This window comes from Oncorhynchus gorbuscha, linkage group LG17 (assembly GCF_021184085.1).
Source record: "Oncorhynchus gorbuscha isolate QuinsamMale2020 ecotype Even-year linkage group LG17, OgorEven_v1.0, whole genome shotgun sequence".
Lineage (NCBI taxonomy): Eukaryota > Metazoa > Chordata > Actinopteri > Salmoniformes > Salmonidae > Oncorhynchus > Oncorhynchus gorbuscha.
This window is the reverse complement of record NC_060189.1, coordinates 6762350-6777134: the sequence shown is the minus strand read 5'-3', so window position 1 is coordinate 6777134 and position 14785 is coordinate 6762350. Positions and strand designations below refer to the sequence as shown.

Genomic DNA, 14785 nt, shown 5'->3' with positions numbered 1-14785 from the left:
ACCAAGGCCCCGAGGACAAGGCCCCGAGAAAGACCCAGGCCCCGAGAAAGACCAAGGCCCCGAGAAAGACCAAGGCCCCGAGAAAGACCAAGGCCCCGAGAAAGACCAAGGCCCCGAGAAAGACCAAGGCCCCGAGAAAGACCAAGGCCCCGAGAAAGACCAAGGCCCCGAGAAAGACCAAGGCCCCGAGAAAGACCAAGGCCCCGAGAAAGACCAAGGCCCTGAGAAAGACCAAGGCACCTGAGAAAGACCAAGGCCCTGAGAAAGACCAAGGCCCTGAGAAAGACCCAAGGCACCTGAGAAAGACCCAAGGCACCTGAGAAAGACCCAAGGCACCTGAGAAAGGCCCAAGGCACCTGAGAAAAACCCAAGACCCTGAGAAAAACACAAGGCCCTGAGAAAACCCAAGACCCTGAGAAAACCCAAGGCCCTGAGAAAGACCCAAGGCCCTGAGAAAAACTTACAAGACTCTTTGATGCCAGATAACAATATTGTGATATTTATTCTGTTTAATTGCAAAAACATTTTTGTTAAATTCATATGATTAAATTCACCATAAGTTAGGTTTTAGGCCCTGTGCCTTTGAATGTGTGGCTAACTGATACAACCCACTTGCGCTAGCATTGCTAGATTCTCAAAAAGAAATGCTAGCCAGGAGAATCTGGACATACAGCTAACAATGGTTGGGAGGAAACAAAAATAGGGAAAGATGAGAATAAAACTGATAAATAATTACTTTTAACCTCTAAAACACAGGGGTTTGCCTTGAAATGTGTCTGTTAAAACGAACAATACCTCTAATGCTGTTTTGCTGAGTGTTGAGTTTTGTGACGTGACAAAACATCCCTATACCTACTGCCAAGCTTGTGTTTGTAGAGTTGAAAATAAAGTTGTCAAAAACCCTCCAGCTACAGTGCACATTATTCTTCACTCCGTCTTTGTCACTATTTCGTCATATCCGTGGACACCACACTTCCTGCCTGCCACCTGGCAACCGAACGTGAGAGCTTCCTGTACTCCTCCTCCTACCAGGGGAGAGGGAGACAAGATGATTGATTGCATTTTGGCTGTAGAAAATACAAATATCACCTTACCATTTGACTATGTGTAAAAACAATATACAAAATAAAAGTAATATCATCTCACCATTTGACAGGGTGTAGATCACTGAAGCATTGAAAGTGTCGCCTGCTCCAAGCGTGTCCACAACGGCCTCCGGTGGAAAGGCATCCGAGTGGACCACTATGCCATCAGGACCCATCGCATCTGCCCCTTTCTCTGCCCAGGCACATATGAGGACAGCCCTGGAACACAGGAAGCCTGCTTTCAGGTGTTGAGACTACAATGGAAAACTGGATCAGAATATGAAGAGTTAACAGTGACATAAAGTTTTAGACTGTACCCCCCCTGCACATCCTCGCCCTCTTTTCCCCCAATCCGTCTGTCAGTCCGTCTCTTTCCAGCCATCTTTCCGTCCATCGGTCTCTCTACCTACCTACCTACCTACCTACCTACCTACCTACCTACCTACCTACCTACCTACCTACCTCTCTCTCTTCCTCCATCTGTGTGTCCACTCACCCTTTCTTCACTCTGTGGTAGAGGCCCTTCAGAGCACTGGCAGCGGAGTGGAAGCCAAAATGCATGGCCACATCTTTACTGACAAACACCTGGAGAGGAGAGAAAAACGTTGTTTCAGGTCAGGTACAGGGCAGTGTTATGACAGTTACCAGGTTTGGTAGTGCCCTCTTTAATGCCAGCAATGACATAATCAGGATAAATAGTGATGAACTATCATTCTATACATGTTATATAGGGGGGCTGGGCATCCTTATAAGGCCATGTGGACTGGGCATCCTTATAAGGCCCTGTGGACTGGGCATCCTTAGAAGGCCCTGTGGACTGGGCATCCTTAGAAGGCCCTGTGGACTGGGCATCCTTAGAAGGCCCTGTGGACTGGGCATCCTTATAAGGCCCTGTGGACTGGGCATCCTTATAAGGCCCTGTGGACTGGGCATCCTTATAAGGCCCTGTGGACTGGGCATCCTTATAAGGCCCTGGGCATCCTTATAAGGCCCTGTGGACTGGGCATCCTTATAAGGCCCTGTGGACTGGGCATCCTTATAAGGCCCTGTGGACTGGGCATCCTTATAAGGCCCTGTGGACTGGGCATCCTTATAAGGCCCTGTGGACTGGGCATCCTTATAAGGCCCTGTGGACTGGGCATCCTTATAAGGCCCTGTGGACTGGGCATCCTTATAAGGCCCTGTGGACATCCTTATAAGGCCCTGTGGACTGGGCATCCTTATAAGGCCCTGTGGACTGGGCATCCTTATAAGGCCCTGTGGACTGGGCATCCTTATAAGGCCCTGTGGACTGGGCATCCTTATAAGGCCCTGTGGACTGGGCATCCTTATAAGGCCCTGTGGACTGGGCATCCTTATAAGGCCCTGTGGACTGGGCATCCTTATAAGGCCCTGTGGACTGGGCATCCTTATAAGGCCCTGTGGACTGGGCATCCTTATAAGGCCCTGTGGACTGGGCATCCTTATAAGGCCCTGTGGACTGGGCATCCTTATAAGGCCCTGTGGACTGGGCATCCTTATAAGGCCATGTGGACTGGGCATCCATAAGGCCGTGTGGACTGGGGATCCATATAATGCCATGTGGACTGGGGATCCTTATAAGGCCATGTGGACTGGGCATCCTTATAAGGCCATGTGGACTGGGCATCCCTATAATGCCATGTGGACTGGGGATCCTTATAAGGCCCTGTGGACTGGGCATCCCTATAAGGCCATGTGGACTGGGCATCCCTATAAGGCCCTGTGGACTGGGCATCCTTATAAGGCCCTGTGGACTGGGCATCCTTATAAGGCCATGTGAACTGGGCATCCTGAAGATGCAAGGCACTCTCACAATAAAAATGTATCAAAATCAACCTCCAAACCTGTAGAGAACACTGAACATGTTTTTGTCTGTCTAGATGTTGTCGGGAGGCATTGTTCCAGAGTGTTATGAGTGATATTCATGCTGTCATTGAGGGCGTCGTACCACATCACCATGGTGGAAGAGCTGGTACAGAGGCTCCCTGGTCTTCTCTATCTCCACGGATACGGTGATCCTGTGTTGCTGTGGCAACGTGTTGTTAGACAGTTCCACCTGCTGGATCATCTTCACCTGCTCCTCGGCATTACGGCCCTGTCATATGTCAAACATGTTATAAACATGACCAAAACCAGTCATGGGATGTTACACTGTTGGTCATGCTTATAACATGTTCATGTATTTTAAGTGTAATAAACATTAAATATAAAGTTCTATGAAATTAAGGTTAAAGGGTCAATCTGCAGTTCAAATAACAGCCAAAGTGGACACCAAGACACCTTTTTAGGTAAACAGTTTAGGGATGGGGCTGGAGAAATGTAACCACTCACAAATAAATAGACAGGATAAAAGGATGCATGACATTAAAATTATTGTTTTAACCATGCGTCTTACAATTACATTGTTTACAAACAATGGCGTAAAACAAGCTTATACTTTGGGTTATGATGGGGTCACGCAGCTGAACAAAGCTCATGAGGCATATATAAAAGTTATATTCTTCAATAATCAATGGCTATATATATATAATTCATTTCAAAGTCCAAGCAATCGATTGCACCTTTAGCCTCGGAGTAGTGTCCGGATGACTGAGATGATCACGCTCTCCGTAGCCGATGTGAGCAAGACATTTAAACAGGTATTCACAAGGCCGCAGGGCCAGACGGATTACCAAGGACGTGTACTCAGAGCATGCGCGGACCAACTGGCAAGAGTCTTCATTGACATATTTTTAAACTCTCCCTGTCCGAGTCTGTAATACCTACATGTTTTAAGTAGACCACCATAGTCCCTGTTCCCAAGAGAGCGAAGGTCACCTGCCTAAATGACTACCGCCCCGTAGCACACACATCAGTAGCCATGAAGTGCTTTGAAAGGCTGGTCATGGCTAACATCAACACAATCATCCCGGAAACCCTAGACCCACTCCAACTCGCATACCGCACCAACAGATCCACAGATGAGAATGCTGTTCCTTGACAACAGCTCAGCATTCAACACCATAGTGTCCACAAAGCTCATCACCAAGCTAAGGACCCTGGGACTAAACACCTCCCTCTGCAACTGGATCCTGGACTTCCTGACGGGCCGACCCCAGGTGGTAAGAGTAGGTAACAACATATCTGCCACGCTGACCCTCAACACGAGGGCCCCTCAGGGGAGCGTGCTTAGTCCCCTCCTGTACCCTCTTTCCACCCACGATTGCGTGGCCAAGCACGACTTCAACACTATCATTAAGTTCACTGACGACACAATGGTGGTAGGCCTGATCACCGACAATGATGAGACAGCCTATAGGGAGGAGGTCAGAGACCTGTCAGTGTGGTGCCAGGACAACAACCTCTTCCTCAACCTGAGCAAAACAAAGGAGATGATCGTGGACTACAGGAAAAGGAGGGCTGAACACGCCCCCATTAACATCACTAGGGCTGTAGTGGAGCGGGTCGAGAGTTTCAACTTCCTTGGTGTGAACATCAACAAACACACCAAAAAAGTTGTGAAGCAGGCACGACAATGCCCGTTTCCCCCCCAGGAGACTGAAAAGATTTGGCATGGGTCCTCAGATCCTCAAAAAAGTTGTGAAGCCGGCACGACAATGCCCGTTTCCCCCTCAGGAGACTGAAAAGATTTGGCATGGGTCCTCAGATCCTCAAAAAAGTTGTGAAGCCGGCACGACAATGCCCGTTCCCCCTCAGGAGACTGAAAAGATTTGGCATGGGTCCTCAGATCCTCAAAAAAGTTCTACAGCTGCACCATTGAGAGCATCACCACCTGGTCTGGCAACTGCTCAGCATACGTAAGGCGCTACAGAGGGTAGTGCAGACAGCCCAGTATATCACGGGGCCAAGCTTCCTGCCCTCCAGGACCTCTATACCAGGCGGTGTCAGATGAAGGCCCAATACATTGTCACCCAAGTAATAGACGGTTCTCTCTGCTACCACACGGCAAGTGGTACCGGAGCGCCAAGTCTAGGACCAAAAGGCTCGTTAACAGCTTCTACCCCCAAGCCATAAGACTGCTGAACAATTAATCAAATGACCACCAGACTATTTACATTGACCTCCACCCCTTTGTTTTTACACTGCTGCTACTCGCTGTTTATTATCTATGCATAGTTACTTTACCCCTACCGACATGTACAAATTACTTTGACTAACCTGTACCCCTCACATGGACTCGGTACCAGTACCCTCTGTATAAAGCCTCATTACTGTGGTTTTATTGTGGTACTTTTTTTTTTTTTTACTTTAGTTTATTTAGTAAATACTTTCTTAAAACTGCATTGTTGGTTAAGGTCTTGTAAGCAATTATTTCACAGTAAGGTCTACAAATGTTGTATTTGGTGAATGTGACAAATAACATTTGATTTGATCAATAAGGTCAAAATTGAACCTAAATCTAGAGTGTTCTATAACCTCTTTGTGAGCTCACCTCCCAGTGGATCCATTTGTACTGACTGAAATCTACCTTAGAGAAGTCTGCTGCTGACACATCAGGCAGGTTTCTGAGAGAAAGAGAGAGGGGGAGAAAGAAAGAGGGCAAGAGAGGGAGAGGGGGAAGAGAGAGCGGGGAGAGAGTTGGAGGGAGGGGGAGGAAGAGAGAAAGAGGGGGGATAAGAGGGGGGAAAGAGAAACAAAGAGATGTCCTTTTGTAAACAAAATTATTAGTAACCTTATTGGATAGGCAACCTGGACTCAGGGTTAGATGTAACATAGTAAATGTTATTCTGGGACACAATTAGTATGATAGGTTGCAGTTGTAAATGAGATGTAAATGAGAACTTGTTCTCAACTGGCCTACCAGGTTAAATAATGGTGAAATAAAAAGTTGTGTTTTGTATGGTATGTATTAATTTGATGTCCATTATCCATTTTGCATGATATGTTATGAACTGCAATTCGTACAATATGCTACGAATTTGCAAAACATATAATATATTACGAATTCCAATTTGTTGTAGCTAACATTAGCTCGGTGGCAAATACTAACTAGATTGCTAAAGTTAGCTCGGATGGGGGGTTGGGGAGTCAGGTTAAAGGGTTAAGGTTAATGGAAGGGTTAGCTAAGAAGTTACAAAGTAGCAATTAGCCGCAAAGTAGCTAGTTAGCAAACATTTTACATTTGTCCATGATGACATTCTAACACACAACCTTTGGGTTGCTAGACATTTGCTTTATATGCCTGCTCATCCACCCTACTTTAGTGTTTGCCTTAAGTAACCTTCTGTCTTTCGTAAACATAACAAACATAACATATCATACGAATTTGAGTGTCCCCGGATTTACATTTATATATTAAGTCTATGAGACCAGGCTGGGATAGGAAATCAAGCTAGCTTAATAGATATAGAATAGATTAGAATGAGAAAAGTTAGTTCTGAAAACTGAGTTCATAATCAAAAACTGGGAGGAGAGGAGGGTGTCAATCTCAAATCTGATTGGTTGTCATGTTACACCATAGAGCCCTAGAACTGCACCCTACCAAGTTTGACAGAAAACTCATCTTGAAACGAGGGAAAGTTCATACTCTACCCCACTAGCTGATTGGCTGCTTTTTAGGCAATTGAGAAATAAATGGACCGGAAGAATAAAAAAAAAAAAGGCAACATCTAGGTGTTTTCTTGATTAAATCTGTTAAATTCTTGGTGACAGGGGGGGCAGTATTGAGTAGCTTGGATGAATAAGGTGCCCATAGTAAACTGCCTGCTACTCTGTACCAGATGATAATATATGCATATTATTAGTAGTATTGGATAGAAAAAACTCTGAAGTTTCTAAAACTGTTTGAATGATGTCTGTGAGTATAACATAACTTATATGGCAGGCGAAAACCTGAGATAAATCCAACCAGGCATTGGGGAATCTGAGGCTTGTAGTTTTTTAATTCAGCCCCTATTGTAGATACAGTGGGATATTGGTTATGTTGCACTTCCTAAGGCTTCCACTAGATGTCAACAGTCTTTAGAACTTTGTTTGAGGCTTCTACTGTGAAGTGGGACCGAATGAGAGAGGAATGAGTCAGGTGTCTGGCAGAGTGCCACAGGCTCGTATCGCGCGGTCACAAGAGCGTTAGCTCTCGTTCCATTGCTTTTCTACAGACATAGGAATTCTCCGGTTGGAAAATTATTGAAGATTTATGATAAAAACATCCTAAAAGATTGATTCTATACTTAATTTGCCAAGTTTATATGGGCTGTAACGGAACTTTTAAAAACTTTTAGTCCGATGTTCGGCTGGACCTGAACGCGTGTTTGGATTTGTTTACCAGACGAAGCTATTTGGTCATAAATTATGAACATTATCGAACAAATCAAACATTTATGGTGGAATTGGGATTCCTGGGAGTGCATTCTGATGAAGATAATCAAAGGTAAGTGAATATTTTTGATGCTATTCCTGACTAATGTTGACTACACAATATGGCGGATATCTTTTTGGCTGCTTTGTTGTCTGAACGCTGTACTCAGATTATTGCATGGTTAGCCTTTTCCGTAAAGTTTTCAAATCTGACACAGCGGTTGCATTAAGGAGAAGTATTTCTGTAATTCCATGTATAACACTTTTTCATCAATATTTATGAGTATTTCTGTAAATTGATGTGGCTCTCTGTAAGATCACCGCAGACAGATTATTTCACTGTATCACAATTCCAGTGGGTCAAGAAGTTTACATACACTAAGTTGACTGTGCCTTTAAAACAGCTTGGAAAATTCCAGAAAATGATGTCATGGCTTTAGAAGCTTCTGTTAGGCTAATTGACATACTTTTTGCCAATTGGAGGTGTACCTGTGGATGTATTTCAATGCCTACCTTCAAACACAGTGCCACTTTCCTTGATATCATGGGAAAATCAAAAGAAAATCAGCCAAGACCTCAGAAGAAAATTGTAGACCTCCCACAACTCTGGTTCATCCTTGGGAAAAATTTCCAAATGCCCGAAGGTACCACGTTCATTTGTACAAACAATAGTACGCAAGTATAAACACCATGGGACTACACAGCCATCATACCGCTCTGGAAGGAGACGCATTCTGTCTCCTAGAGATGAACGTACTTTGGTGCGAAAAGTGAAAATCAATCCCAGAACAACAGCAAAGGACCTTGTGAAGATGCTGGAGGAAACAGGTACAAAAGTATCTGTATCCACAGTAAAACGAGTCCTATAATCGACATAACCTGAAAAGCCGCTCAGCAAGGACAAAGTCACTGCTCCAAAACAGCCATAAAAAAGCCAGACTATGGTTTGCAACTGCACATGGGGAAAAAGGTCATAATTTTTGGAAACGTCCTCTGGTCCGATGAAACAAAAATAGAACTGGCCACATTGACCATCGTTATGTTTGGAGGAAAAATGGGGAGGCTTGCAAGCTGAAGAACACCATCCCAACCGTGAAGCACAGGGGTGGCAGTAACATGTTTGTGAGGGTGCTTTGCTGCAGGAGGGACTGGTGCACTTCACAAAATAGATGGCATCATGAGAAAGGCAAATTATGTGGATATATTGAAGCAACATCTCAAGACATCAGTCAGGAAGTTAAAGCTTGGTCGCAAATGTTTCTTCCAAATGCACAATTACCCCAAGCATACTTCCAAAGTTATGGCAAAATGGCTTAAGAACTTAAGGTATTGGAGTGGCCATCACAACAATTGTAGCTAATACAACAATTGGACACCACAAAATTGGGGAAAAAAAAAAAAAATCAGGAATTGTGAAAAACTGAGTTTAAATGTATAAGGTGTATATAAACTTCTGATTTCAACTGTACATGCATGCTACGGCATCAACACTTAAACCACTGGATGCTACTTATCATTGTGCACTTATATTTATTATAACAGAACTCACCACTGTGTTTAATATCAAAATGTGGGTTGGACTTTGAGACGAGAACAACATGCTCTCGTGTTTGTCTATAAAGCACTTCTGAATAAACTACCTTCTATCATCACTTCTCAGCATTATAATTCCTAAAACCAGGTCTCATTACACTTGAGGCCCATGCGATTTCCAGAGTTGGGTATGGCTGTCTTTTCCTGTTTCGATCCTTGCCTATGGAATAGCCTGCAGACTAAAATTACACTTGAGACTCTTGTCCCCCTGTCGCCCATTAAACATTTATTGGAGGATTGTTATTTTTCTATTGCTTGTAACTGTTTCAGGTAATGCAAGTTCTTGTGCTGTTATCAAATGTTATTTGTCACATACACATGGTTAGCAGACGTTAATGGTCACATACACATGGTTAGCAGACGTTAATGGTCACATACACATGGTTAGCAGACGTTAATGGTCACATACACATGGTTAGCAGACGTTAATGGTCACATACACATGGTTAGCAGACGTTAATGGTCACATACACATGGTTAGCAGACGTTAATGGTCACATACACATGGTTAGCAGACGTTAATGGTCACATACACATGGTTAGCAGACGTTAATGGTCACATACACATGGTTAGCAGACGTTAATGGTCACATACACATGGTTAGCAGACGTTAATGGTCACATACACATGGTTAGGAGACGTTAATGCCAGTGTAGCGAAATGCTTGTCAGGGGAATAAGCTGTTAGGGGAATAAGCTGTTAGGGGAATAAGCTGTCAGGGGAATAAGCTGTCAGGGGAATAAGCTGTCAGGGGAATAAGCTGTCAGGGGAATAACCTGTCAGGGGAATAAGCTGTCAGGGGAATAAGCTGTCAGGGGAATAACCTGTCAGGGGAATAAGCTGTCAGGGGAATAAGCTGTCAGGGGAATAAGCTGTCAGGGGAATAAGCTGTCAGGGGAATAAGCTGTCAGGGGAATAAGCTGTCAGGGGAATAAGCTGTCAGGGGAATAAGCTGTCAGGGGAATAAGCTGTCAGGGGAATAAGCTGTCAGGGGAATAACCTGTTAGGGGAATAACCTGTTAGCGAAATGCTTGTCAGGGGAATAAGCTGTCAGGGGAATAACCTGTTAGGGGAATAACCTGTTAGGGGAATAACCTGTTAGGGGAATAACCTGTTAGGGGAATAACCTGTTAGGGGAATAACCTGTTAGGGGAATAACCTGTTAGGGGAATAACCTGTTAGGGGAATAACCTGTCAGGGGAATAAGCTGTTAGGGGAATAAGCTGTCAGGGGAATAAGCTGTCAGGGGAATAAGCTGTCAGGGGAATAAGCTGTCAGGGGAATAAGCTGTCAGGGGAATAAGCTGTCAGGGGAATAACCTGTCAGGGGAATAACCTGTCAGGGGAATAACCTGTCAGGGGAATAAGCTGTCAGGGGAATAACCTGTCAGGGGAATAACCTGTCAGGGGAATAAGCTGTGTGTAACTGTAATCTGCTGCTGTATTTTTTGTGTTATCTGTGATGGTTTAGTGTAGTTTCTTAATCATTGTACCTGAACTGTATGTGTAAACATGTATACGCAGGGCCCAGCTGTAAAAGAGACCTTGGTCTCAGTCTGTGTTCCTTGTTGACATAAAGGAACAGTACTACTTCTCCTTGGAAATCACATGATACAGTATTATCAATGGATGAAATGTCATTGTGACAACACATTTAGCATGCAGCGATCGAATTGGTAGAATTAGAGATGATCCCCAGAATTAACCCACGCAGCGCCACTACAGACTGACACGGCCCTAACCCTACGTTTATGGGACATACTGCTACAAACTGTAAAGCTGATGATACATCGGCAATATTGCCTCAAATTTTCTAGTGTATCATGGGCTTAACTGACTTGGCTTCTGAGTAACATTCATCTATAGTGTAATGAATATATCACTCACTAATTATTAACTCACTTGGCTCAAGAAGTTTGACTAAGAATGACAATCTTCCAACACCCTTTGAGCTGATATTGTGATTATCTGGCGTTGTGTGACACTCCATTCTGGCTCTAGTCTACTGCAGTGGAGCTGCACATCCCGTATTAGACCCAAACACAGCATTACAGAATCCAGCGCCGGATCGTCCACCGCCTGCGTGTCTTACGTGTCGGAGAGCACGACCGTGCGTGAGCCTCTGGGGGGACACACCACGCAACAGGCACACGGGGTCTCCCCCTCCCGCTGCCAGGCAACGGATGAAATGTCCACCCCGCGGCGCGAGAAATCGCCCACGATGAAGCTGACAGAGCAGAGAGACAGACACACACAAACACGCAAACCCTCAATGAACCCAATGATAATGATACTATATACATTGTCGTTATAATCATATCATTATTGTAATAGAATAATGATGATAAATAACACGCGTTTCCTCTGGCCTGAAGGGACGGAGCGAGGGGGAATATTTGCTGCAGGCTGGGAGACCAGGGCATAACCTATGACCTCTGAGAAGCAAACCTGGGAGAAGGGGTAGAGCAGGGGGTTAGTGAGGACAGGTTTCCACCTAGTGGTAGAGACCGGGATAGCAGCACAGGAGAGCCCAAGTGGAGAAGTGAGCAAGTGGAGAAGTGAGTGTGGAATTTCAGGAGAGGATCTGAATTGAACACACACACACACACACACACACCTAACCACAGACACACAGACACCTAACCACAGACACACAGACACCTAACCACAGACACACAAACACCTAACCACAGACACACAAACACCTAACCACAGACACAAACACACACACACCTAACCACAGACACACAGACACCTAACCACAGACACACAGACACCTAACCACAGACACACAAACACCTAACCACAGACACACAGACACCTAACCACAGACACACAGACACCTAACCACAGACACACAAACACCTAACCACAGACACACAAACACCTAACCACAGACACACAAACACCTAACCACAGACACAAACACCTAACCACAGACACACAAACCTAAACACAGACACAGACCTAAACACAGACACAGACCTAAACACAGACACAGACCTAAACACAGACACAGACCTAAACACAGACACAAACCTAAACACAGACACAGACCTAAACACAGACACAGAAACCTAAACACAGACACAGACCTAAACACAGACACAGACCTAAACACAGACACAGACCTAAACACAGACACAGACCTAAACACAGACACACACACACACACCTAAACACAGACACAGACCTAAACACAGACACACACAAACCTGTTCATGTGTAGGATGGTGCGAGTGCCCGTGGTCACATTGCTTATGATCATAGAGGTGGGGAAGGAGCTGTGAGGGTGTTCTGATAGGAGAGAGATGTCAATCTGGTACTTCTGAAAGTCATCTAGTACGAAGCTGTGGGATATAGTCACTGTATAAGAAGGAGAGACATCTAGGTAGACAGTTAGTTGTTGTTGAGATCCATAACTGTTCTTGATCATAGCACCACCACCACCTCAGGAAAAACTGGAATAAATGATGGCAGATCACAGACGTTTTGGAAGATGTCTTTGTAACACCAAAAGGACGTGAAATAACAAAGAAAAAGAGCATGTCTTAATTGATTCTAAACACATTAAATAAATCCCCCAAAAGTAGACCTAAGGATTTGAGTCTACCTAAACACATGAAATAAATCCCCCAAAGTAGACCTAAAGATTTGAGTCTACCTAAACACATGAAATAAATCCCCTGAAAGTAGACCTAAGGATTTGAGTCTACCTAAACACATGAAATAAATCCCCCAAAAGTAGACCTAAGGATTTGAGTCTACCTACACACATGAAATAAATCCCACAAAAGTAGACCTAAGGATTTGAGTCTACCTAAACACATGAAATAAATCCCCCAAAAGCAGACCTAAGGATTTGAGTCTACCTACACACATTAAATAAATCCCCTGAAAGTAGACCTAAGGATTTGAGTCTACCTAAACACATGAAATAAATCCCCCAAAAGTAGACCTAAGGATTTGAGTCTACCTAAACACATGAAATAAATCCCCTGAATGTAGACCTAAGGAAGATGATGGATTATTATAAAAATATTATTTTTTATTCTAAGAGTTTGTCAGATGTAATATCTGTTTTTATAAACTGGGTGGTTTGAGCCCTTGAATGCTGATTGTCTGGCAGCCATGGTATATCAGACAGTATACCATGGGTTATGACAAAACATTTATTTTTACTGCTCTAATTGCGTTTAACCAGTTTATAATAGCAATAAGGCACCTTTGGGGGATTGTGATATATGGCCAATATACCACTGCTAAGGGCTGTGTCCAGGCACACGACGCATACAGCCCTTAGCCACACCTCCTCGGGCCTTATTGCTTTAAATTGACAACATACTACTTACTCTGCAACATGCCCAGGAGCTAGGGACCCCATGAACGCACAGGGAGCGCCAAGGAGTGACAGCACAGTGCACGAGTTGGACGCGTTCCCACCACGCTGCCATCGTTGAGACAAACACCTGTGCGCACATGCAGAGGCGAGAGGTGGAACAACAGACAGCTGTAATATCTTAGTTTAGGTAGTAACCATGACTGCCCTCCTTCAAGTCATTCATTCGCTGTTGTGAATTTACTGACTAGTGTAGCAATATTGAAACAACGGCTTTCATGTTTCCTTTCGGGCTAGTCTAGTGCAAGTAGGATATATCTTAGTAGGTCTAGGCGTGAAGAACGTCAGATCGAAGTTAACGTAAAACTCACTTCATTATAATTTTTGCAAGCTAGTGGTACAGCGAAGTGTGTAGTTCGTTCACAAGTGGATCTGTCACAGGCCCTAGCCATAACATTTACGCTTACCCTTATTCTAACCTTAACCAACCCTTACCTTAACCATTTTAAATGTCAACTTCAAATGGGGTAGGGACGTGCCAAGGATCCCGCATCGCAATGAGCTAAGTAGCAGAGTATTGCGAATGCGCAGAGCTTTATTCGCTCCGCTCCGTAGTCATAAAAAGGGTGCGAGTGAATTTAGGACTGTAGCTATGTAATTGAAACGGTAAATGCACCAGAGATGATGAGTGCATTCAGTATGAAACATCACTTACCTGGTGTCAGTGTCCTCTTCCGGGTATTTGTCCACTACATTGATAATATCCAGACATACCAGCCCGATACACAGTATCTTTTTGTCACCCATGTTCCCTGCGTGAAATAACGGGACTTTGACCTTCGGATACAATGTTGCTCATATCACACTTGTGTGGTCTTTGAACCCCAGATATGTGACCACCAATAGGGCGAGACGAGCGCGGTCTGGCTCTGCTTTGCGAAGCGTGTGCGCCTGCGCCGCTTATCCTTTTATCTTTAAAGAAACATGTTTTTTCCCCCTCCTGAAAGTTCCCGAGTGTAACCGGAAGATGGTGCTGTTGAACGCCCAACTTTAATCATACGGTATGCTTCAGGTACCCTAATCTACCTGGTAGTTAATTGCGTTCGCCTGATAGTTCATTGGATTCATCTGGTGTCCCAGCTCTAAATCAGTCCCTGATTAGAGTGATATAATTAAAACCAGCAGTACTCGGGTCTCTAGGCTCGGAGTTGAGAACCACTGAGCTAGCATATCAGAAATGATTTTGTATTGGCTTGAATAAAGTGTTGGAAAGTTGCAAGTGCTTATTTATTTGCGCACATTTTCTAAATGTAGAAATAGGTCAGAGTGACTTGACATGAAAGCCTACGCCATATACCATGTACCCAGTGTTTACATTGAAATAAAGTGTTACAATAGTAACTTGATATTCCTGGCCTGTGGCGTTTAGAATGCAGACCCGTTCTACCAG

The 14785-nt window shown here is 44.3% G+C and overlaps 1 protein-coding gene across 4 annotated transcripts; it reads right to left on the bottom strand.

Annotated features, from left to right (window-relative positions):
* Window positions 1-476: 476 nt before the first annotated feature.
* On the bottom strand, window positions 477-14284 carry khk (ketohexokinase). 4 transcript variants are annotated; one of them, XM_046308293.1, is made up of 9 exons: window positions 14051-14284; window positions 13349-13465; window positions 12212-12346; window positions 11089-11223; window positions 5539-5611; window positions 3055-3201; window positions 1582-1670; window positions 1147-1304; window positions 477-1025 (listed from the first exon to the last, which is right to left on the bottom strand). In XM_046308293.1, the coding sequence occupies exons 1-9, from the start codon at window positions 14140-14142 to the stop codon at window positions 928-930; spliced, it is 1044 nt and encodes a 347-aa protein (XP_046164249.1). In that variant the 5' UTR covers window positions 14143-14284; the 3' UTR covers window positions 477-927. The 4 variants fall into 4 exon arrangements, with proteins under 4 accessions (XP_046164249.1, XP_046164251.1, XP_046164250.1 ...); XM_046308295.1 differs by lacking the exon at window positions 11089-11223 and having other exon boundaries at window positions 14051-14283; XM_046308294.1 differs by lacking the exon at window positions 12212-12346 and having other exon boundaries at window positions 14051-14282.
* Window positions 14285-14785: the final 501 nt, after the last annotated feature.

Coding starts and splice junctions, on each gene's coding strand:
- khk (XM_046308293.1), bottom strand. CDS start 14,142: ATGGGTGACAAAAAGATACTGTGTATCGGGCTGGTATGTCTGGATATT. Junction 13,466..14,050: donor GAAGAGGACACTGACACCAG/GTAAGTGATGTT, acceptor ATGTGCGCACAG/GTGTTTGTCTCAACGATGGC. Junction 5,612..11,088: donor ACGGTCGTGCTCTCCGACAC/GTAAGACACGCA, acceptor TCTTTCTCTCAG/AAACCTGCCTGATGTGTCAG.